The sequence below is a fragment of the Rattus rattus genome, chromosome 1 (assembly GCF_011064425.1).
Source record: "Rattus rattus isolate New Zealand chromosome 1, Rrattus_CSIRO_v1, whole genome shotgun sequence".
Taxonomy (NCBI): Eukaryota; Metazoa; Chordata; class Mammalia; order Rodentia; family Muridae; genus Rattus; species Rattus rattus.
In genome coordinates this window covers 118,829,246-118,853,485 of record NC_046154.1, presented here as the reverse complement: position 1 = coordinate 118,853,485, position 24,240 = coordinate 118,829,246, and the positions used below count along the sequence as shown (strand labels likewise).

General features: G+C 40.0%; 1 protein-coding gene across 1 annotated transcript in view; it reads left to right on the top strand.

The window, feature by feature from the left end:
- Positions 1-18,350, top strand: part of LOC116902795 (protein MMS22-like) — a 112,448-nt gene extending 94,098 nt beyond the window's left edge. The window contains exons 18-24 of the mRNA XM_032905135.1: positions 1,051-1,210; positions 3,115-3,284; positions 6,310-6,521; positions 11,618-11,781; positions 14,201-14,297; positions 15,577-15,744; positions 18,018-18,350. Coding sequence (XP_032761026.1) covers positions 1,051-1,210; positions 3,115-3,284; positions 6,310-6,521; positions 11,618-11,781; positions 14,201-14,297; positions 15,577-15,744; positions 18,018-18,099 — 1,053 coding nt within the window. The 3' untranslated portion in view covers positions 18,100-18,350. The remainder of the gene's footprint in view (positions 1-1,050; positions 1,211-3,114; positions 3,285-6,309; positions 6,522-11,617; positions 11,782-14,200; positions 14,298-15,576; positions 15,745-18,017) is intronic.
- Positions 18,351-24,240: the final 5,890 nt, after the last annotated feature.

The window sequence follows — 24,240 nt, the reverse complement described above, 5'->3', positions numbered from 1 at the left end:
GTAGTAGCTGAAGGGGTTTGCAACCCCATAGGAAGAACAACAATATCAACCAACCATACCCCCCAGAGCTCTTGGGGACTAAATTACCAACCAAAAAGTACACATGGACAGACTCATGGCTCCAGCTGCATATGTAGCAGAGGATGGCATTGCCTGGCATCAATAGGAGGAGAGGGCCTTGGTCCTGTGAAGGCTCAAGTGTAGGGGAATGCCAGGGCAGAGAGGCAAGAGGGAGTGGAGTGGGTCTGTTGGTGGGGAGAACCCTCATACAAGTAGGGGGAGGGGGATGGGATAGGGTGTTTCCAGAGGGGAAACTGGGAAAGGGGATAACACTTGGAATGTAAATAAAGAAAATATCCAGTAAAAGAAAAGAAAAGAAAAAGAATATTCTTTAAGCTGTAAATTGTGGAGGGACATCAATCCATATCAGAGCTGAATTGAGAGATTTTACTTTTAAGAATTTGGCTATGCTACTTGCTACTCTTTCTTATAGGAATCTGGAGATTTCCAGTCATATGAATTATGAACCAACTTGTGTGAAAGCTTTAGCTGACTTTAAGCTTCTTTTCTAGAAGTTTAATGTTTCTTCTCTAATGATTTTGCTGAATTATATGTCCTGTAAATAACTACTAATAAATTGTTTTTCTTTTTTAATTTTTCCATTGACCTTTAATTATAAAAGGTAAAACTTAACTCTTTTCACCTCAGGTTTTTGGCTTTTTGTTTATTTGGTTGATGTTTTGGGACAGGGTTTGTTTTTTTTTTTTTTTTTTTTTCATTTAGCCCTAGCTGTCCTGGAATTCATTCTGTAGACTGGGCTGACTTCAGAGATCCTCCTGTCTCTGCCTCCTCAGTGCTGGGATTAAAGGCAAGTGCCACCACTGCCTGGCCTGCACTTGCTTTAATGTTTATGAATCTTTATTGGAACTTTAAGAATGAAGGCCTAAGTATAGATACATGTGTACCGAGAAAGAATGAAAAAAATTAGTTTTCAAGGCCTGTATTGTATAAGACTTGGATTGTTTAAACCATGTTTTCTTTTATTTTTAGGCTGTTGGTGTGGCTTACAGGACTCTCCAGACATTTTCTGATAAATCTTCCATGGTCACTAAGTCCTTAGAATACCTTGGTGAAATATTAAAATACATAAAGCCCTATTTGGGGAAAAAAGTTTCCAGTGCAGGGTTGCAGCTGACTTATGGGATAATGGGTATGTATTTCAACATAGTTTTCCTACATTTCCTTAACTCAAGCCAGTGAGATCCAAGGAGAAAGAAATATATAGACCAAATCACTTAACTCTATGAGCAGGCATAAGAGCATAAAATACAGTGGTTTGCTGAAAAAATTCATGCTGGCCCTCATTTTTTTGCTGTGCTTCTGTTGATACTGATATTAATTATGATAACAGAATATGTGTCCAAGCTAACTGCTGCAAATAGTCAATTTTAGTGCATTGTGAACACCCAGAACCACTACAGCGAACCTTCTTTGATGTTTACCCACACTTAGCTAGAAGTGAGACCACCAGAAAGCTGTCCCCCCCCAAGGTTGTTTCTCTGTTCTCTGCATGAAGGAGGTCCACAGAAGACTTAGTATAAACCAATGATGAGGCTCCGATCTTATTCCTTGGTGAAGTTTTCTCTTTTCAAAATGAAATCTTTTTATGTTTGTTCTATAACGATGGGGTTCATGTTTCTTTAGGAAGTCAGTAATTTGAATGTCTTTGTTGACTAAAACCATGTTGCAAACCAAAAATAGGAACTGAGTAAAAGGAAATGAGAAAGATTTCCTTAGAAGTTTTATATAGGATTTAAGTTTGGGTTTTTTTGTTTTTTTGTTTTTCTCTATGTCCGAAACCCTGTATCTTCTTCCTTTAATCTTGTGAATATATAAATAAAGCTTATTTGGGCTGTCTGAAACCTTTTATCTTTGTTGTGAAAGATAAAGGAGAATGTGAAGCTGTGGAAATGTGGATAATGTAGAAGGCCCTGAAAGCAATATTGCAATTCAGATTACTTCATTTTAGAAAAAGTCAGTGGAAAGATTTTATCAATTCAGCAGTAAGAGCTACATTCTTATTTTAACTCAAGCTTATGATTTATTAGTCTCTAAGAAAATTTTCTGACATATCCAGATTTAGTTTTTGCCAAGTTAAGTGGACGATTATAGAAGTATGTCTTGACATTGCAGAGTACACGATCGCTATGTCAAGAGTCACAGAATCCCCTGTGGATTGATGATTTGTGGGTTTTAGGCAAGTCTTTGCTTATGAGGGCTTTTGTTTTTGTTGTTTTGCCTTGAGCTGTTTTTGCAATCGTGTCTGTCGCTCTAGATTCTTCCCATCTGTCCAGGTCTTAAATGTGGGAATGGGTTATATGGCTAGTAAATTACTCATTTGTTCATTAGAAATTAGAACAAGTAACTTGCTGTTTTCTTTACATGAGAGACTTAGAACAGAATGGAGAAAGAGCAAGTATAAAGGCTTGATAGCGTGAGCCTGACTCGGTGCGTTAGGGTTGGGATATCATAACCATAGGTGCAGGTGGAACCACTGAAACTCCATGGCTTATTAGCTTGCCAGTTCCTAACTCAGGATACTGCTCCTCTATTTTTTTCACAAGTCTGCTGGTGGAAGAAATTAAAACTACGTTCCTGTTAAAGAGAGTATCTGGGATTCTAATAGTAGTTGAGTGATTTCTGAAAAAGGAGTTGGTACATCGGTAGTACCTTCAACTCCCCTTCACGATTGTCTTTGTGGGGCTGGGATGGCCTGGTTTGGCTTTGGTTTAGTCTTCTCATTCTTATGTCATATGTCGTTTCTTTGTCTCTGTGTCTTTGTTTATTCTTCCCCCTTCCCCTTGGTCGCAAGTACACCAGTCACCCTCCAGGGCCCATCCCTGTATTCCCGTCGGCTTGGCTTTTGCTGTTTCATCTCGTTTCAGTGAAGAGTGGAATGGGTGCCTTGGTGTTAGTCTTTTCACTGCTGATATGTGGGGATTTTCCTGCTGTCTATTTTGACTTGTTTCTATGATAAAATAAGTTTTTTAAAGAGTAAGGAAGTATTCTGATTAGGAGATGATTGTAACTGAAGTTGCTTCTCTTCTTTCTTAGGAATTCTTGTTAAATCATGGGCACAAATCTTCGCCACCTCTAAAGCACAGAAATTACTGTTTCGGATAATAGACTGTTTATTGCTGCCACATACAGTGTTACAGCAAGACAAGGAGTTGCCTGTACCCATGTTGACTGCAATTCAGAAGACTCTTCCTCTGTATCTACAGGTACGTCTAGTGTGGAAACTGCCTCAAAGCAGAGTGTGAGATACAGATTTAAAAGCTAGACATTTTAATCCCCAAAGTACCTACTTCTATGAGGCACAACCATTGAAAAAGGTTTAAATGACTTTGGGGTTGTCTTGGAAACTGAGGTGAGAGAAGCAAATTTTCAAGAAGCTTGAGGTGGGAAAGAGGGCAAGGAGCTCAGCAGTGTTGAGAAATTTACTCAGTATTTTCTTTTGACGTCATAGTTCTGTGATAAGCAGACTGGGGTAGAAGAGACAGGAGAGGCAGCATTACAGAACACGGGCTGTGAAGGGCAGGATGCCTAGGAGTCAGAGGGCCACCATTCCTGTCAGAGTAACTGTTTGCTTCTACTGCTGTAAGAAACACCAAAGCAAGTTGGGTAGGAAAGGGTTTGTTCAGCTTACACTTCCACACTGCCACTCATCACTAAGGGAAGTCAGGAACTCACACAGGGCTGGAGCCTGAATGTGGCCTGATAAAGGCCATGGAGGGTGCTGCTTACTGGCTTGTTTTATATGACTTGCTCAGCCTGCTTTCTTATAGAACCAGGACCACTAGCCCAGGGATGGAACCACCCAAAATAGGCGAGGCCCTCATTCATCAGTCACTAACTTAAGAAAATGCCTTATAGAATTGCCTACAGCCAGATCTCATGGAATTATTTCCTCAGCTGAGCCTCTCTCCTCTCTGATACCTCTAACTTGAGTCAAGTTGACACACAAAACCAGCCAGTACCAGAACCAAGACAAAGGAAAGAGCTTTAAGAAAATGGGAGAGGGAGGAACAGAGAAAGAAGATAACATTTGAAATGTAAATACATAAACTATCTAATAAAAAGAAAAAAAAATCTAGCAAGCTAAATGGTGCTGTTGTGGCTGGAAAATGATGTTGGAAGAGACTTGTGATAAAGGGTTTTCTATTCAATGCCAAAAATTTGGACTTCATCTCACACATAGGAATTGCTGATAGATTAGGAGCAGAGAAGGTCTACTTGTATTTGAGCAAAATGATCCTGATGTGGGAGTTAGATTAGGACTCAGGAGGCAGTGGTTAGTTTATTGAAATACTAGAAGGCAGTGAGATTAGAGCCTGTGTGGATGTTAGAAACTCTGATGAGGTCTGATTAAAAGCGTATGCTAAATATGGTGGAAAACCAGAAATGAGTGCTTCCTACATTAATCTGGTAGAGTCTAGAATGTGGTGCTGGTAACGAAACTGGGGGATTCTAGAGAAGCAGCAGTGAAGATAAAAACTGTGTTGTTGTTTTGGTTTGGGGGCTTTTGTTGGTTTGTTTGTTTGTTTTGGTTTGTTTTTTATTTCACTAGACAAGGTGGCACATACTGTTAATGCCAGGACCCATGAGTTCTGAGTCAGGCTGGAATACATAGAGAAAAAGTTGCCTTTTTAGGAGCTTTAGTTTGAAATGTTACGGAATGTGTAACTAATGATGTCTCATGGGCAGTCTGAAATACTGATCTATTTCATTAGTGTGCAATACTGGAAGTTAGACCTTCCTAAATTTCGAGGTTCCCCAAAGAAGCCGAGGTGAAAGGGGGGCAGGTTTTCATTAGCTAACATGCAGTCTCTTCTATGGTGGATTTTTTTTTAAAAGCAAAGTTTTGAGATTTCTGAGAAGTTTTAAGCTGCTTCTAGTTAAGTGTTTATGTCAGGATTTTAGTCAAGGTTTACTGTGTCATCAAGCAGAGAGACAGCAGGGACAGAGTATAGCACAGTCACATGGAGGGACAGATAGCTGTATGGAGCAGAGTTGTGAGTACCAGGGAGTCTGGGGGTTAGTTCTACACGGTCCTCTTAAACCTCATTTACTTGTAAGAATTGGTAACTGTTTCTTAAGTAATAAATTGGGACTTTCGTAGAGCTACCCACTTGACAGAACTATCAGGAAACTGATGTTCAGTTAACATCCTGTCCTCCTGGGTCTATGGGATCCATCGCCCGTCATCTTCCCGCTGTGCATTTTCCTTAAACACAGCACTCGAGAGACTTGGCGAGCTGGTACCACCGTGGCTCATTTAGTTGTGTTCTTGCCAGTACTTCAACAGCTCTGCACTGTTTTCACTACCAATGAACTTGTAGAGTTTGCTGCTGGATAAGCATCCAACTATGGCTGCACTGGAATCCTAACAAACATGCAGAAAAGTCCTTCTTTTTCTGAGGGAATGGATTCAGTCATGTCTAAGAATTACATACTGTTAGGAGAGTATCTTGCCAGCTTGCATGCACATGGAAGGATTTTATCAGTATACATGCAGCAAGATACTGTGAGTTCTTTTGACTTCCTTTAAGATCTTAATTTCTCTGAACCTCAGATTCCTCGACTACAAATTGAAGTGAAACAGTGAGTATAAAGCACTTGGTACAGTGTCACATAGGAAAGAAGATGTCCAAGTCCAAACATCTAAATCATTAAAAAAATTATTCTAATCATTATATGATTATTTTTTAGCTTAAATGTTATACTCTTAGCCAAAATAACTGAATGATGACTAACTCTCTTCCACCTGTCTGTCCCTCTGTGGAATTGGCAGTCTAAGCTCTGTGGGGTGGGCCTTTATACTTTTACCTCCCTCCTTGATGACAAGCTTGAGTTATAATTTTAAAAAAAAATTTTAAGAGACTGATGACACATGTATTTTATAATTCAGTAATGGCATGGATATGTAGATGGTCAAGTGTTTGTGCAGGAGGAAGAGAGGAAAAACGCATTCCCCATCTCTTCCTGTATGTTTGCCTTACTTCCTTTGATTATGCTCTTAAAATACATGTGCTCGGTTAGATTCCACACCATATGCATTATCCAAAGTCAGCTTGAGAAGGGCCCTGTGTGTCTTACCTATTCATGATGCCAGAAGTCCTACTCGATGGTGAGAAGGTACAATTTTTACCATGAATATTAATTCTGGAGAACATGGTAGTAAATTCTTAAACACTATTTGAAACTTTGCCTCTTGTGTTTTCCTTTTCCTTATTTTCCCTTGTATAGAGCATATGTGCTGTGTGCTGCCAGTCTCAAAATCCAAACGCCTACTTGAATCAGTTGCTAAGGAATGTCATTGAGCAGTATATAGGGCGGTTTCTCCCAGCCTCACCCAGTGTTTCAGATCTTGGACAGCATCCTGTTCTATTGGCACTGAGAAGCCCTGCCTCTGTTCCGTGGATGATACCTTTAAGAAAGCACATTGTCCATGCCATCAGGTACATATAATTATTACAAAGAGGTGTGTGTAGAAGTTACTAATATCAAAAAATAATTCACAGTATCTCAAAAATATTAGTGTCTCTAGCAGTGTGGTAGCTTAGAAACAGTTTTTTCCCCCAGGAAACATTAAGAATGTGTTGCACCAAGAAGGAAGAGAAGGAAACAAGCCAAGGTAATTATATCTTAATTTCAATAAGGATATATTTAAAAGTTTGTTTCTTATTTCTGTCTAGTAGTATTCCACAGCATAGCTATTATAACTATTTGCTCATTTTCCTACTGAAGACATATCTGTCTCTTCCTAATTTTATCTTATTCCTTCTAGGAATAACATTTATATAAAGTTAACAGAGCATTTATATAAAGCCTTTATGTGAGCATGCCTCATCATCTCTGGGAAGAATGACAGGAGAGTGACTGTTGGTCACTGTGACAGCTACATATCTGAAGAGTCTACCGGAATGTTTTTGATAGCTCCTGTATGCTTTAGATTAAACATTGTTTTTTGTTAAAAATATATTTGCTTTTAAAGTTCTGTCAATTTTCACTATGTATCTGTTACTTTCCTTATATACATCACTAAAGATACATTTATATGGGCTGGAATGACAGCTTAGGGGTTAAGAGCACTGACTGCTCTTCCAGAGGACCAGGGTTCAATTCCCAGCACCCACAGGGCAGCTCACAGCTATCTATAACTCCAGTTCCAGGGGATTAACACCCTTATACAAACATACATGCGGACAAAACAGCAGTGTACATGGGATAAAAATAAGAATTTTAGAAAGAAAAAGAGAAAATTACTTAAAGATATATTTTTATCCTTTTCATCGCAATAGATTATAGCATGTAGCAATTACTTTATGAATGATAACTGAAAACATGAATGCTGATAGCAATATGAAATGGGCTTGTATCATTAGTTTACTGATTGTCTTAATTGTTTTATTTCCTGTTTTGTATTAACACTTTCTGTAAAATATCCACTATCAAGTGTGGCCTTATCAACCCAGAGGACAGGCCAACGCCTCCTTTTGAGCCCTGAGCACTATAGGAATGCTAATGTTGACACAGTGATTTCACAAGGATCATGGAGACAGGGACCAGAAGCTCACTGTAGACCTAGCTGTCACTTCTTCTCACTAAGCTCATACAACCCCAGAAAGGCCAGCTTAACAGCATCACACTACTGAGTCCTGATTGTTACCATTCTTCATGGAGGCTACTTGAGTGTAGCTATGATTGGTTATGTGGGCATAGCTTCCATTTTTGTGGTGTTTCAACAAATGCATATTTTAGGTATGATTTTTCCCCACCTCTGTACTGTCACTTGTAGAATCCCTGATACAGCAACTTAGTGTCCTTGGCGTCAGGTCATACCTTGACCTTGTCCTGTATGACAAACAGTGAAAGGAGCACAGGATTAGATAATTCACTGCTACATGGTATTCTCCAGTTCCTCAGCATTGAACAGTGACAAACGTGTACACCTTTCTTAGCAGTTACCAAGACATAAGACTATCTCTCTTCAGTCTTATTCTCGATGACCTGCTGGTGCAATATGCGATTCCCAACTGCATAAGTTAAGGTCTGCGTGTAGAGAAATTGATTCTTCCTTAGAAATGACTGTTGTGAAGAAAGTATGAGGATTTTACTGAAGTGGAAGATGATCATAAACCAGATCATTTTGAATTATTTTAGAGAACCTGCATTCAAAGAAAGGAATCATTGTATTTGCTCGATAAAATAACTTTAGCTGTCTTGGGGATAAAGTTAGCTTCCACTGAGAAGATAGGAAGAATGTTTCTAGAATATGGTCAATATCTGGGCTTTCTTTTCTTGGTTTTGGGTCTTTGAACTAACTAGAAAGGTACAGTCTGATCAGACTGGGCTCGGGTGCAGGTCACACAGAAGTATGTCATTCCACTTGAAATAATGCCAAGGTGAGTGGAAATGTTCAGCCCCAACCTTTACTCCGTTTGTCAGCAAATTAACTTAGTCTGTTTAAAAGATTGGTTTATTTTATGTCACATATGTATTTGAGTGTCTTGCCTGCATGAATGGAATCATACAACTTGCATGCCTGGTGCCTGTAGAAGCTAAAAAAAGGCATCGTATCCCCTACAATTGGAGTTTTGTGTAGTTTTGAGCCATCATGGGACATAGGGAACCCAACTCAGTTCCTGTGGGCCTGAAACAAGTGCTCTCACCTGCTGAGATGTCTCTCTAGCCTTAACTTGGTAGGATGGTTTCTGTTTGTTCTAACTAACCTTTTTCCCATAACAGAATATTCAGTGATAGAAATTATCTTCCCTTTGTCTTCATGCAGTATTTAATAGTATACTATCTTTTAAACTTTTGAGATTCTATAGTAATATAGATTAATGATATCTAGTATTAAGTTTCTGTTTTTCAATGTTATAACTTTGCTCTTCTGTCTCTGTATCTGCCTTTCTCTGTCTCTCTCTCTCTGTTGGCGGGTGGAGGTCCCCTTCATGGGAAGGCCGGAGGCAAAGAGGTCATGTTTTGGTCATCTTTCCTTCTTTGATACGTAGTGTCCCACTGACTTAGATTGCCCAGGAGGGCAATCCACCCCAGAGATCATCCCTCTGTAGTAATGATATCCATTACAGTACATACATACATACATTACAGTACATACATACATGCATTACAGTACATACATACATACACACACATACATACATAAATACAATACAATACAGTACAATACAGTACAGTACAGTACAAGCAGCCATGTCAGAGGTTTTATTTCTGTTTTGGGGATTGAACTCAGGCCCTTATGATTACAGTGTAAGTGAATGCTTTACTGACTGAGCTGCCTCCCCAGCCTTGACCTGATCTTCTTGATGATCAGATGTAAATACAGAGTTCTGTTTCTCTTGCATTCCCAGAGTCATGCTACTCGGAAGCTGTGTGGTTCATTTCACATTTCTCTTATCACACTACATTATGGTCATCACTGTATCTAGTATTTGTTCTTTAAAAAAAGAAAAGCTCTCTTCCCTCTCTAATGTTTTTGTTTTATGGGTTGGGTTGTTTTTTATGTTTTTGTTTTTTGGTTTTTGTTTGCTTGTTTGTTTAGTACAGGTTCTCAGGGTCATCATACCTGGCCTGGAACTCAAAAAAGATCCACTAGTTTTTGCCTCCCAACTACAGGATTAAAGGTGTGCACCACCAAGGCCAGCCAGATTAATTTTGACACTTCTCTGCCCTCCAGAGAACATGGTCTCCCTTTTGCTGTATAATGTGATGTCCTCACACAGTTTGTCAGCTACCCAGTTTGTCAGTTATCTTTTCTGGTGATAGCGTCCCTGTCCTACACATGTCCTTCAAACCCATGACCATGGTTTGGTTATTGCTCTTCAAGATGCTTTATACTTCCCTGCATTGAAGCTTTGTCCCTGCCACTTACTTCATTAGAAAGCCATCCCTCGACTCAATCCTGTGTGTTCTTTATAAATCTGCACTAACACCACAGGGTAGCATATGCCTTGTATGACCCAGTTTTCAGGTTCTGAATAATTTTTGCCTTGGTTGGATCTTCATTGCCATCAAGATTATAATAATCTGTTATGGTGTTTGAGGCACTGCCTACTTTTAATATTAAATTCCATGACAAATGGGGAGTTGAGTTCAAATCACCAAGTTAAGTCCCTTGCTTAGAATCTCAGCTAGGTTCCCAGCTTTCTGTTGTCCTTCATGTCTAGCTAAGGATGGTTTTATTCTTTTCCACAGTAGGTTCTAGTTGACTAGAAATGTGTGTAGTGTTTGGTTTTATTCAGCAGAAATAGGGGTGGGTTCCTGTGGCTCCGCTAGTCTGTACTTTTCTACTGTGGGATCCGTTTGAGTTAGGCTTCTTGCTCAGAATTCCTGATGATTCTGTCCTTGTCAAAGCACTACTCACATGAATTAAAATCACTTTTTTTTTTAAGTATGGTCATATCTAACTTCTTCACTAGATAATGAGTCTATGGTTTGTACTTTTTCACATAATTGTATGTGCTTATTTTTAATTTGCATCTGCGGTCCAGTATGTGCCAAATAAATGTTTATTTTGGGGCATTAGTAATTCAGCAGTGCACAGAACAAAACAAACACTCCCTCAGAGAGTGGCTGTACTATCCTAGGACTGTTCTAGTGTCCTATCCTAGGACAGGAGTGTCACTGTGGATGTGGACCATGAGTGATTCTGAAGTATAGTTCCTTGAATGAGTTTATAAGCCCTAGAATTTACTGTGTCTCCTGCTATATACTGCTAGTTTCCAAACAAGTATGTATGTGCAGTTTGGACTGAGTAGTGCTTGGGCTTTGGCTTTGGGAATGTCCCACAGTGGTAGGGCCTAACTTGCCCTCCTTGTACAAGTGCTAAGATCATCTGCAAGCAGGGTGGGGGTTAAATAATATTTGATCAACTCTCATCATGTCTAGATTTTTTCCAAAGAAATGCAACAATTGTCACGCTTATTCATTTTCTGAGCAGTGACCAGAACTGGTTTTAAGCAGTTAAGTGTGAAGCTGAGACAAGGAGGGTGTTATCCTTAAAACCTCTTTTGAATTTTAATGTTACAATTTTTTGTACCCTGAGAGATGATATTCAATCTGAAGTTAGTTCTCTAAATTCCTACTGGAAAAAAGAAAGGTAAAGCTAGAACTGGAAGCTAATTCCTACTATAGTCCTTTTATTTATTTAGAAATATAAGACCCCCCTAAATTCTAAATAAATAAATGTGAGGGGAGATTTATTTATGCAAATTTGACATTAGAGACAAAACAGGTAAGGGATGAGGCATCCATGAGAAAAAGAGAAAACAAGTTAGAAATTAGGTTTGGTAAATACATTTTAAAACTAAGTTACTTTAAGTTTTGTTTATATCTCTACTAGCTCTCAGAGCACATAACACACCAAAATGATCTTTAAAGTTAACATGATAGACTACATACATTGTTTTTTAGAAACATACTTTATTTAAGGAATAATTTTATAGTATCTTTAACATAAATGGCATTTGATTCTACTCAATAGAACTTTAAATAGAAGAAAAATAAAATAAAATTTGTTTTTCTTCAGGAAATCCTATCTTGAGTTTAAAGGGTCCTCACCCCCTCCTCGATTAGCATCCGTATTGGCCTTCATCCTCCAGCTCTTCAAGGACACCACATTGGGTGTTTGTGACCTTGAACTGCTCCTTCCTGGCGTCTTAAAGTGTTTGGTGTTGGTAAATGAACCCCAAGGTTAGTTTCATCAGTCTTGATTTTTGTCAGCATTTTCTGTGTACAAGCTAAGCAATGATTTTTTCCCATGGATTAAATTGATAGTTATTAAAGGTACAGGTTATTTTCCATCCCTTGGTATTTATCATGGCTAAAGAATCAAGTATTGACAGTAGCTGGAGTGAGGTATGGGGAAAAGAATCAAATATGGACACAGTTCAGCCTATTTTATTTAGAGTTTTGTTTTCCCCCCTCTTCCTTGAGGTAAGTAGTTTATGGGGTATTTTCCTTGATTAGGCTTTTTAGCTCCTCAAAAAAAAAAAAGAAGTCTGCAGGCTTCCAGTGATATCACATGAGACTTACCAAATCTCAGGTGGTGGGAGGTCAGTCTCTTCTCTTTAGTTGTCTGCTAGGATATCCAAGCAATTTGGGACAAACCTGGGAAGCACCTTTGGTTCCAGTTCCTTTCCTCTGGGTATCATCAGCCTTAATTTGCATGATCACTCTAAACTGTGATCTCTAATCCCCCTGTGGCATGTTTTGATAAGCAGTTTAGGCCTCTGTTCCTTGTTTTTTTGAAGAGTGAGTGTGTGTGTGTGTGTGTGTGTGTGTGTGTGTGTGTGTGTGTGTGTGTGTGTGTGTTGTTACAACGTGATTGTCTTCTAATCACTAAGGTAAATTTGAGTTTGCAAGGGACCCTGAGGGATCTGAGGGCAGTCCCTAAAGTTGTGACGGAAAGCTCAAATAAATCTCACATGTTCTTTCTTTTCTCAAAAATTTTAATAATTTCACTTAAATATACACTTATTTCAGTGTTTATAGTATTCCTGACCGCTCTTAGTCTGAGTCAGGAAAGAGTTCTGTTACATTTCCGGGTTGTGCTGTCAGTTGGCAGGAGGACATGCCCTCTGGTGGCTCCAGAGAGAACCTGGCTCTTTAGAAACACTGCCCTTGTTGAACTTTAACATTTGAAGTGCACAGAGGTCTTGCACTTCTTCATTCAAGATTCCTCAAAGCAGACAACGCAGCTGTTGTCACACAGCCATGGTTTTGTTTCCTGTGGTTTCACCTCTACTACATGTTATCCACAGAGGGTCAACTGTTAACACTCAATGGAAAACTCTAGAAGTAACACTTGATAAGTTTTAAATCATATGCCATTCTGAATAGCTTTATCCAGTTTGGCTTCCACCAGCTCTCAGAAAACATGTCTGTGACACAGGAGGAGATAAGCTTCCTTACCTGGGGGAATCAGATGATAACTACAGCGTAGGGTTTCTTATTGAGATAACGGAAGTGGTACGAGCCTGACTCCGGCGACACTGGCACAGCTCTGACTATGCTAAAACTTGCTGCACCGCATGTGAGGCATCTACTCCACTCTGAGCCATGTGCACTGGAACAGTTTTGGGCCCCAAACAAGAGGTTTATTGCACTAAGCGCATGCTAATCTTTTCTCTGTACTAGTTTCCAATCTTCTGCACGTGGTAGTGCACACCTTTAGTTCCAGCGCTCAGGGAGCAGAGGCAAGTGGATCTCTGTGAGGTCAAGGCCAGCTTGCTCTACAAAGTGAGCTCTAGGACAGCAAGGGCTACACAGAGAAACCCTGTTCTCAGAAGAAAGCCAAAGCATGCTAAGGCTCCCACACACTTTGCTCAGGTCTTTTATTACTGTAGCTTCTATTAGTCAGCCTCACATGAGCCTAACAAATAACGAAGTGCAGAAGGTTTGCCTGCCTCTGTTTTGTAAGCTTCAGTCTGTAATTGGTTGGCCTCCTCCCTGACTTAAGGTGAGCCAGTGATCCTGAGGGACACACATGGAGGCAGAATGCTCACCTGCCACGGTGGAAACAGTGGAGGAAAAGGAAGAGGCACGCTCTCCTCTGCACCGAGGGCTGGCCACTCAACACAAAAGCTGCTGCACATTTAAGATCCGAACTGCAGCAGTATTTTGCACTGTGTGTTCAGGCACAGCATTTTAGAGAATGTGGTTAAATAAATAATACAGATGTTTGGTAATTTAAAGCAAAGGTACATTGGTTGGTCTGGTTTGCTACTTAAAGGTTTGTAGGGGATGAAAGGTAGGCTCCTGTGAATTTAAAAATAAAATCAATATGTCTGCAAATCTATGCCTTTAAAAAGGCTCCCTTTTGTCTTTATGAATCTGTAAGCTGGGGTAGAAAGGGTTTTGAATATGGATACCTTTCTAAAGAGAAAACATCTTCATATGCATTATTTCAGCTTTGAGACTCAAAATAGATTTTTAAACTTTTTAGGTATTCTTCAGAACAAACAAACTTAAAACTATTTCACTTGAAAACTTAAAAAAAGTATGCAGATACTTGAAGAAAACAACATATTTTTCTAAATCAAGAGTGTTAAAAATGAAGATCCAGATGGTCAGTTCAGACACATTGTGTAATCCTATCATTTTCTCCTAGTTAAAAGGCTGGCCACAGAGAACCTGCAGTGCATGGTAAAAACCTGCCAAGTGGGGTCAGAAGGAGGACCTGCCACCCAGCTGACTTCTCTGTTTAGGTAACTAGAAAACATGCCAACTGGCAAGGAGAGGGTTGCCAGCCATTTGACGGCCAACATGCTTTTTAAATAACTAATTATCCCAAACATAATGTGTTACTACTTGTTTACAGTGTTTCAATTACAGTATTTGGGGCAGTGGTTTTGTTACATTGTGTTGCTTTTTTGAAAAGTAAAAGTGCCAAGGAGAAAGGTAAGCTGACTGACTTGAAATTACTTGTGTCTTCAGTGAGAAAGAATCTAGAATGTGGTTAAGAAGAAAAACACAAGCAAGTGTAAGCTCCAACAACAGGTGCACAGGCCTTCGGAGCTTGCTTACCTGCTCCTGGGGATGCTGTGTAAAAATGCCTGTCCCTGGTCCTCCGACTTGCTTTATACACACTGAAGTTTCCAAGAGTTCCTTAGCTGTGATTGGAGTCTTCTATTAGGGCAGAGTCTTTGTGCCATTTCTCCCTGAGGGGTCTGCCTGCTCGCTTTTGTGCATCCTGTCACATGTCCCCGTCCAGGCACGACATGACACTTGATTTGAGGTGTGTTTCTTTTATTCTGCGTTGCATATTTGGTTCCTGGTCTCTTCCTCTTGTCTCATAATTGGTGCTTGTCTGCTCTTTCCAGTTAATTTAGTTATGATCACTTTATACTAAACATTCACGAACATTCCAACACCATAGGAGAAAAGGAAAGGTCAAATCTTTGTTTTATTGATTGTGGAATGTGGAAATTTTAGACGTAATTTTTTTTTTATTTATAAAGACTTTCTGCCTATAAGGTTTTTTGTTCACTTAAAACATGTAAAAAGATATGAATAAATTTTTCATGACTATATTGACTAATACAGACATGTGATAGGCTAAAAAAATAACTAGGAAGTGTGACTTTGTTTACTGCCTTTCATGCTCCTTGTATCCCAGGTTTGTAGGGGAGAATATCATGAAAAGTCCTTAGAGTTACTTTTTTTTTTTTTTTTTTTTTTTTTGAGCCACCTGATTCACCTTCCAATCATTTTTGTTGTTTTACTCTCTAAGTGTCCACAAGCTGGGCATGGTGACACAAACTAGTAATCCCAACGTTCTCGGTGACGGAGGCAAGTGGATAAAGTGTTGAAGGTGAAGCCATACTATGGGAGACTACCCTACTTCCAGTAGTTAAGCAAACATATAAGGCCTTACCATGCACAGTCTCTCAGTCCTTATGAAGTAATGGTCCTGTGTGGTGAGAAGAGATTATAACGTAAATCACTGGCCCAAACTGACTCTGAGGTTGTCTGTTTTGCTCTCAGGCAGTTCATCCAGGACTATGGTATGCAATACAGTTATCAAGTATACAGCATCCTGGAGACAGTAGCAGCACTGAGTCAGCACATTGGCATCCAGTTGATTCCTACCCTCACTCAGTCTCTGAAGGATTCCGAGCTGAAATGGGGCCTCGGCAGAAATATTGCACAAAGGTATGTTTGATTAGACTATTTTGTGTACCATATAATGCATTATAATGCATGCTTTATCTTTCTATTAAAATGCTTTGTTGCCCATTTAGGAAAATGGGATGTTTTCTTTTGAGATGAAGAATGCCTCAATGCTGTGACTGTTGTCACTTTTGTAATGCTTGCATGGGTAGACAGTCGTGTGACTTAGCAGGGGTCATGCATCATCACCATGTTCCTGCTGAAATGCCCACCTCAAAGCTGCACACCTCCTGGTGCTTATCTTTTCAACACACAGTGTCCTTAGGGAGAGCTGGATTTCGAAGCCTCAGGTGACTTGTCATATAAATTCCATATTGACAGATCAACTACCCAGCTGTGTCCAGTGTGACAATGAGTAAGGCAGGTGACAGTATGGATTTGACTACATATACGTGATTAGGGTTTTCTGTTCTGTTTTGTTTTATAAACTTACAACCCATCCAAAAATAGTGTTGGCTATTTAGACAAAGGCGTCATTGTCATTCTAAGAATAAACCTATGGTTTTAGAGGAGTCAGTACTGGAACTGTTAGTGTGTCCTAAGCCATGTTACAGAATGGAATTCTTTATTCTGCATAGTTGACCAAAAGCAACTTCTGGATGAAAATGTTCATTCTGCTTACTCTTCCCGGTAAATAATTCATCACTGAAGGAAGTCAGGGCAGGAACCCCAGAGGCAGGAGCTGATGCAGAGGCCATGGAAGGGTGCTGCTAACCTACTGGCTTGCTCTTCATGGCTTGCTTAGTTTGTTTTCTTGTAGAACCCAGTACTAGCAGCCCAGGACTGAACTCCCCCACAATGGGCTGTGCCCTCCCAAATCAGTCACTACTTTAAAAAATTCCTTACAAGCCTACCTGCTGCTGGATCTTCTGAAGGCATATTCTCAATCAGATGACATATATTCCATTTTACTATGGAGTTCTATGTCAGTTTACCCAGAGACATCCTAAACAATTATGGCATTAGCTAACTAGAAGAGTCCACCTTTGCAGCACAGTAAATGAAAATGTTTAAAAGGAAACTTACAAAGTTCACGTACGTCCCAGTGGCATATGTCTTTTATAGAGAATTTGGCTGGCCCCTGCTTTCTACAGAGCAAAGATTAGATCGATTCGAATCAGAGCCTTAAAGAAACAGTGCCTTTTCATACCATAAAACATGCCCTGGCAAAAACTGCTAGCATCTGGGGTCTGAGAAGTTTTCATGGAAAGGCTGGAGTTTCCCTGTGAACCCTGCCCACTGGACTACTACAACAGCGTTTGCTGATGTGCTACTTGTAGCAGTAAATATTTTATGGAGTCTGCTCTGTGCTCCCAGCAGGAGTGTGCGGCTCTGTACCCACCCAAGAGCTCTGGATTCATGAATGAAAGATACACTCACAACCTCTAGATTTTAACATGGCTTAGCTAACTCAATGGCTGGGCACCTCCAAACCTCCCATGGCTAGCACACACTCTCTCAGAATTGCTGACTTAACACTTTCTAAATCTATGTTTTATCTTCGCTCCCTTTTCCTTCTGGGCAGCCCTCCCACGGGGCGGCTTTCCCTTTGCACACACAGCTACTCTTTGTGGCCAGGCATGTTCACAAAGAGACTCATTTTAAAGATTCAGAATCTCACAGGTATTTAGAATAATGAAAGAACTTCTAGGCAGAATACGTCTTACAGCATATCAAATAGTGGATATGTTAAAGAACCATAAAATTTGGCCACTGTAGACCCTGCCTCAGCCTTCTGACCAGTCTTGCCCTCTTGGAGCCAAGCCACAGGAGTGACATGGCTCACCTGTATCTCTACCTACATAAACCCTCTCCCTTCTCTAAAGAAAAAACAATCTCAAACACCAGGAAGTACTACAGATGATCACAAACACCATTTTCTTTTCAAACTGTTAAAGATAAGGAGAAGGTAAAGGAAAAAAAGAAATCACGTGCTGGTGTTGTGACACCAAGTCCTGGGGTAATGCTTATATTCCATAATCGTGTTGGTGAACCACGTCCCTATTGTGATCATGCCATTGTTAGCCTTAAACAGCGTGCCATGAGTGCATTGTTATGGAACTATATCATTTCAGATGGTAATGAGCGCTTGCTTCATTGCACTGTCATTTTGTACATATAAGTTACACTAAAAACTGCATGAATCCTGACACCTGACTTTACTCATTAGATACTATTTTTAAGTGCTAAATCTGTTATAAACTCATTTATAAATCCATAAGTGAATTTCTTCTTTTTTTCCTCCCCTTAAACAGGGAAGCATATAGCAAACTTTTATCTCGCCTAGGACAGGCGGGGCAGGATGAGAAGCAGAGACTGGAAAGTGACAAGCTGTGATGCTGCCAGTGGTTCTTCCTGTCTGCGATGTCTCTGTCTAAAGCTGCTCTGTGCCACTGGAGCTGGTACTGTAATTAATTGTGTGATGTTGTATCACAAATAACCTCCTTCTTTGCCTGCATATATGAAGTATATATAAATATATAAGGAGGAAGGCTAATTAGTAACTGTATAATAGGATACTAGGAACTCTGTAAAACTGTGCTCTATTTTGAAGAGATTTTTAACTAAATTAAAGACCTTTTGAACCAGAATGGCTCTCTGTGAATATGTATTACCCAGTGTGTACTGGAAACCTGCTTTGTGACTAATTTGCTTTTAATACTTCCATATCTTTATAATTTTTGTGTTCATGCCCCCCCCATTACCTTACTGGCCTGTTCCATTGTACTGTTTGAAGGAAAGTGGGGCTATGTATTTGTTTTCTTGTTAAAAGGAAAGGTAGCAAGTAAAACTTTTACAAAAACTAAGTAGTGAAATAAATGTGTATAGGAATCACACAAATTCTGACTGAAGGATTTTACAATTTATCTTAATAAGTATGTCAACACTACTTATGTATACATTCTGTAGATTGCTAGATTTTTTTTTCTCTATTTATCTTCCAGAGTTGTCATTAGAAGGCTTATCAAAGAGAGGAACTACAGAACCTTTAAAGAATTAACTAGTATTCTGGAAACATCTCAAGGCTACTGGTAAAGCAAGTCTGACAAGTCCACTAGTCTGTCTCCTTGCTCCTATAATGTAGCATCGCATAGAGGCTGCTAGGCTTTGTCTTTGTTCTCTCTGTGGAACTGTCTCAGGGAGGCTGGACACTTCACCTTCTGGACCTTTGTTGGGCACGCATCACTAAATACAAGAGTTTCAGTAGGAGTTCCAACCAGTTGTACGTACGGTTAAGAACTTGCATAAGTCTCAAACTAGGTGTTTATCTAACTGCTCTTTATAAACAAAACGATTAGTAATCTTTTTAATGTCCCAGTGTTGTATGAATCCATGAGATAATGTATGTGAAAATGTCTGAGTTGGTTAGTTTACTGACAGGATAGCTCTGTTATTCGTAACAATAAAAGGAGAGAGTGTGTGGTGGTTGGAATGATAGTCCTGCTATAGACTAATGTATATGAGTTCTTGCTCCCCAGCTGGGAAGTCTAGGAGGTAGAGCCTTAATGGAAAAAGTGTATCTGGAGGTGGGCTTTGGGAATATAAAGATTTGCTGTACTTGAGTAAGAGTTTTCTACTTCCTGGGGTTGGGGATTTAGCTCAGTGGTAGAGCGCTTGCCTAGGAAGCAAGGCCCTGGGTTGGGTCCCCAGCTCCAAAAAAGAACCAAAAAAAAAAAAAAAAGAGTTTTCTACTTCCTGCTCACAGTTCAAGATGTCGTCTCTTAGCTTCCTGCCTCTGTTGCCATGCCTCCCCATCATGGACTTATCCTTCTAGAACCATAAGCCAAAATAAACTCTCCCTTTCTTAAGTTGCCTTGGGCATGTGGTTTATCACAGCAACAGAAGAGTAGCTATTTGTCTTCCAGTTCCTCTCCTCTCCTCTCCTCTCCTCTCCTCTCCTCCTCTCCTCTCCTCTGCTCTCCCCCCCCCCCCTCCCCTCCCCCCCCTCCCTTCTCCTCTCCTCTCCCCCCTCCCTCTCCTCTCCTCACTTCACCTCTCCCCTGCCCTCCCCTCCCCTCCCTTCTCCTCTCTTCTCCTCCCCTCCTCTTTTTTTCTGCCCTCAATCATAAATTATAAATGGATGATCCCCGATCCCATGGTTTATAACCCCCAAATTTTTTAAACATTATATATCAAATATATATATGTGTGTGTGTGTGTGTGTGTATACTAAAAATAGGACTTTGGTCAAACCTACTTATTACCACCCCTGGCACGCACCGAAACCGATAATTGCTTAGCCATGTTCTTATGGCTGTGTTCCTATCTCTGCTGCCCTGTTTACAGTAGCCAGTGTCCTAAGACATTGTTACCTGGAGTTATCTGGGAAGAGGAGAATCAGTGGAGCAAATGCCTCCGTCAGATTGCCTGGAGGCGAGTCGGTAGTGCATTTTCTTGATTACTAATTGATAGAGGAGGGCCCAGTCCTCTGTGAAACATGCCGCCTCTTAATAGGTGGTTCAGGGTGGTGTAGAAAAGCAAACTGAGCAAGCCAGGAAGCAGTGTTCCTCCATGGCCCCGGCTTCGGGTCACACTTCCACCACCAGTTTCCTGCCTGAGTTCTTGCCCGCCCCCTTAGTAATGGACTACAACTATAAGCTGAAATAAACCCTTTCCCTTCCAAGTCGTGTTTGGTTATGGTGTTTACCACGGCAGTAAAATCCAAATTCAGACAGCCAGGAGATGGACAGTTCCTTTCAAGTTTCTTCTCTCCAAACTCCCCTGCTTTCTCTGAACACTGTTCATTCTACTGAACTCAGGTTCATTAAGCTGGCCAGCATGGTATATCATAAAGCTGAAAATTAATAAATTTCATTACTTTAGAAACATAAAACAGTTAAAAAGGAAGAAAATGTACATATTGGATACGTGATTGTTCTAGTCAAGTCCCCATAAAGCACCAGATGGGATGGGTATAAAAGATCATTGAAGGGCAACAGAGTGATGAAAATGTTTTATTAGACATTAAGATTTGGCTGTGATTTAAACTTATTTAATTAACTAGATGGTTTCCATGGGTAAGAAAAATTTGGAGGATCATCTGCAAAAATCAGTATTGTTTACATAATTTTAAACATCTATATCTTTCTTTTTTTTTTCTTAAGTAAAACATTATGGTGCATGATGTTTAAGAAACACATACCAAGGTATACCAGGAGATCATAGCAGAGCTATGAAGTTTCTAACACCTAGGTGCACAGCCATTGCAACATCACAGTATAACATATACAGCACATGGACGGATGCTAGCACAGGTAAGCCCACTGCCCTGCTAGACACAGAACTATACACAGCACATACATCTATGCACACTGCGTAATACTTCCTGGTTGATATCTTGGTGCTTTGTGTATTTACTTCCCCTTGTTTTAGATTATATTCCTAATGTATAAAAGTACTCAGAAAAAAAACTAACTGTAAAACAGTATGCCTTGTTACACCAGCACCACAAATCTGGATAGCATCCAGAGGCCACAAGTGTGATTGACTACCACCTATTGTGTAAGCACAGTGACTTTGCCTAAGGACGCATTTCTCAGAATACATTCCAGCCATTAAATGAGAGATGACTGCATTTGATTGGTTTTCTATTTAAGCATTTAAGAAAATAGTATTACGTTTTAGATTACTTGATTTTTATTATCCTGTAGCTTCTACCATATCTTTTCACAGGTTTGATGGGGTTTTGATTAGTGCATTGTTTTCTTGGTGATTTTGTTTTGTTGAGACAGAGTCTGACTGTATGATTTTCGGCTCACCATAGCTCAGGCCAGACTCAAACTCAAAATCCTCTTAGGCACCCCAGTGATAGGATTATAGGTGCATGTCCCATACTGGTTTTGTTCTTTTCAATACAAGATTTCTTTTAAATGTTGTTTGTACATGTATATTATGTGTGTGTGTGTGTGTGTGTGTGTGTGTGTGTGTGTGTGTGTGTGTGTGTCTTAGTTAAAGGAAAGCTTGGAAGAGTTAATTCTTTTCTACCATGTGGGCCCCAGGATCTCATGCAGGGCATTGATTTGGCTTGGCGATAAGTACCTTTCCCATCTTACTGGCTTTTTCTTGTTTTTAAGACATTTTGTTCTTAAATCATGTATGGGCTTATTTCCATGTATTGGCACAAAATGTCCTTTTTTTTTAACTGGTTGGTTGTGTGTGTGTGTGTGTGTGTGCGCGCGCGCGCGCGCGCGCGCGCGTGCATGTGTGTGTGTGTCTCCTAGGCATCCTAGGCCATAAAATCACCCTGCCTCAGCTTCCCTCTCACCAAGTGCTGGAATGATGGCGTGTCAGGTGCTCACCATTACAGTAACCACACTCAGTTCTTATAGAATCTTTGGCAGGCAAGATGTTATGTAAAAATTGATATGTTTCTGCATTTTTGAAAACTCTGAAGGAGCTCTTCTCTAAGTCCTACATCTTTTCTGTACTGAGCAAAACTAAATGCCCACCCTTCTCAGAGTTAAATGTATTGCCCTGTCAAGCAGGAGTGTAAAGTGGCCATCAGAGCAATGTGCTTGATTCGGTTAAAACAGTCAGTCTAGATTTCTTAAGAGAAAAAAAAAAGCATATTCTTCCTATGTGTGATTAGACACAAGAGTTGTGTTTTTACTGTGCTCATCTGCAATGCTGAGGTTACCCAATTCAATACCACATGCTTATAATTTACCAACTTTATTATTGTATTTGGTTCTGAAAGACAGGGTTGGAATCTCTGTTTGCAGGCTGACTTCTTTGAACTCTCTTGGTAGCCAGGACTTCCCAAGCCTACCGGGATTACAGACATGAGTCAGCACAGCCAGGTTAGAGCACTAGAGATGGGAAGCCAGGCTTCCTGCCGGCAAGGCGAACACTCTTTCAACTGAACGGCACCCCCAGTCCTCACTTAGAACTCTGTTGTGCTGATAACTACCGTTTATTACATCATAGATATTAGTTTATAGGTGATAAATAGGTTGTTTGCACATAATGACGGTGAGATAGGTATATAAAATGTAATGCAGTCGTTTAAGTTACATTGTGCCAGCGAATTTACACTAAAAGTAAAGGCGAGTCATGTATGTCACTTAGTGACACAGTATCTGTCCTCTTCCTACTGCACTTACACTTCCTGTTCAGAACAACAAAGGGGTTCGACTTTTGCAAGAGCTGAAGGGGATGCTACACATGTACATCAGGTATAAGGAAAACGAGAAGGCACAGGAAGTGCCACAACTATAGCTGAGTGGGCATTTTATTTTAGAGATTAAGGGGTTTGCTGCATCTGGCATTGTAGATGGATGCTGTGTCTTTGCTAGCTTCTCTCACAGCAGAACGATTGGAACTTCTTTTTTTGTCTTATTTTGGTTTGTTTGTTTGTGTTTTAAAGTAAAAACCTTACTTGATGTTTACATGTGTCAAAGTCTTATGGTCTCAAATGGAAAGGAAATCACAGTCTTTAATTTTAAAGACTGAAAATGAAAGATAAGTTACCGTAGGATACTACACTTAAATAGTAGACACAGAGCTGAGTAGTCTGGGTAGCATTTGCCTCTATACACCAAATACAGTTTCAAAGATTTCTTTCTCATTGCAGGTGATTTCAAGGAAAGGGATCCAATTATACAATCATTTTTTTCTCCTTAGTAAGGGACTGTGATACTTTTGATGCCGTTCTTTGATTATAGATGTGAGGAATCTGTCCAAACTAAAGAAAGTGTCCCATGAAGAACATCAAGGAGAAACTGGTAATTAATACTGACTTTGGTGAATGGTTAGAAATGGATACAGAATAGTCTAGGGTTATGTCCATTATCTGTCAGGCAGGCTGATTTTCAAGACATTCCTTACACTCCCTGGGTGTAGGACCCGAGAACATAAATAGAAGTTAATGGTTTCACAACGCAAGACTACCAGAGGAAAAATTCGTGTATCAAGGAGAAATCCCGTACAACTGAAGCACTTCTTATGTAGCTCCGTGCTGAAGCAGATCAGAAAGGCAGGAAGGCACTTTCCTCACAAGTCAGTCATGTTTATCTCTGAAGGCTCACAGAGTTTGTAAAATGTTCTCATCACTTACCCGCATCACTCGTCCAAGTGGTCCTTGTTCTGTCTGAACTCCTATCTTTTACGTTTCTTCCTTACCCTCTCTATCACCACCTGACCTTTAACCCAGGTAACCAGAGATCATTTATATTTGTAGAACAGTGCTTTAGGGATCATACAGCAAAGCATAAAACTAGTAAATTAGTTAAGGTGAAAAGATTATTTTATTCATGAGTTGGAGGCCAGGGTAGCTACATAGCCAATGGAAGGCCATCCTGAACAAGAAGAAAAAACATTTTTTTCATTTACTTATGATGCTAAAAAATAAGTGGTTACATGAGGAAAATGACAGTTTCTGTGACGTAAGCAAATGATGTAATCGGCTAAGAGGAAGGAGCTTCCCTTTTAATAAAAATTACCTCAAGTCTTGGCAAGATTAGAAAAAACAAACATGTT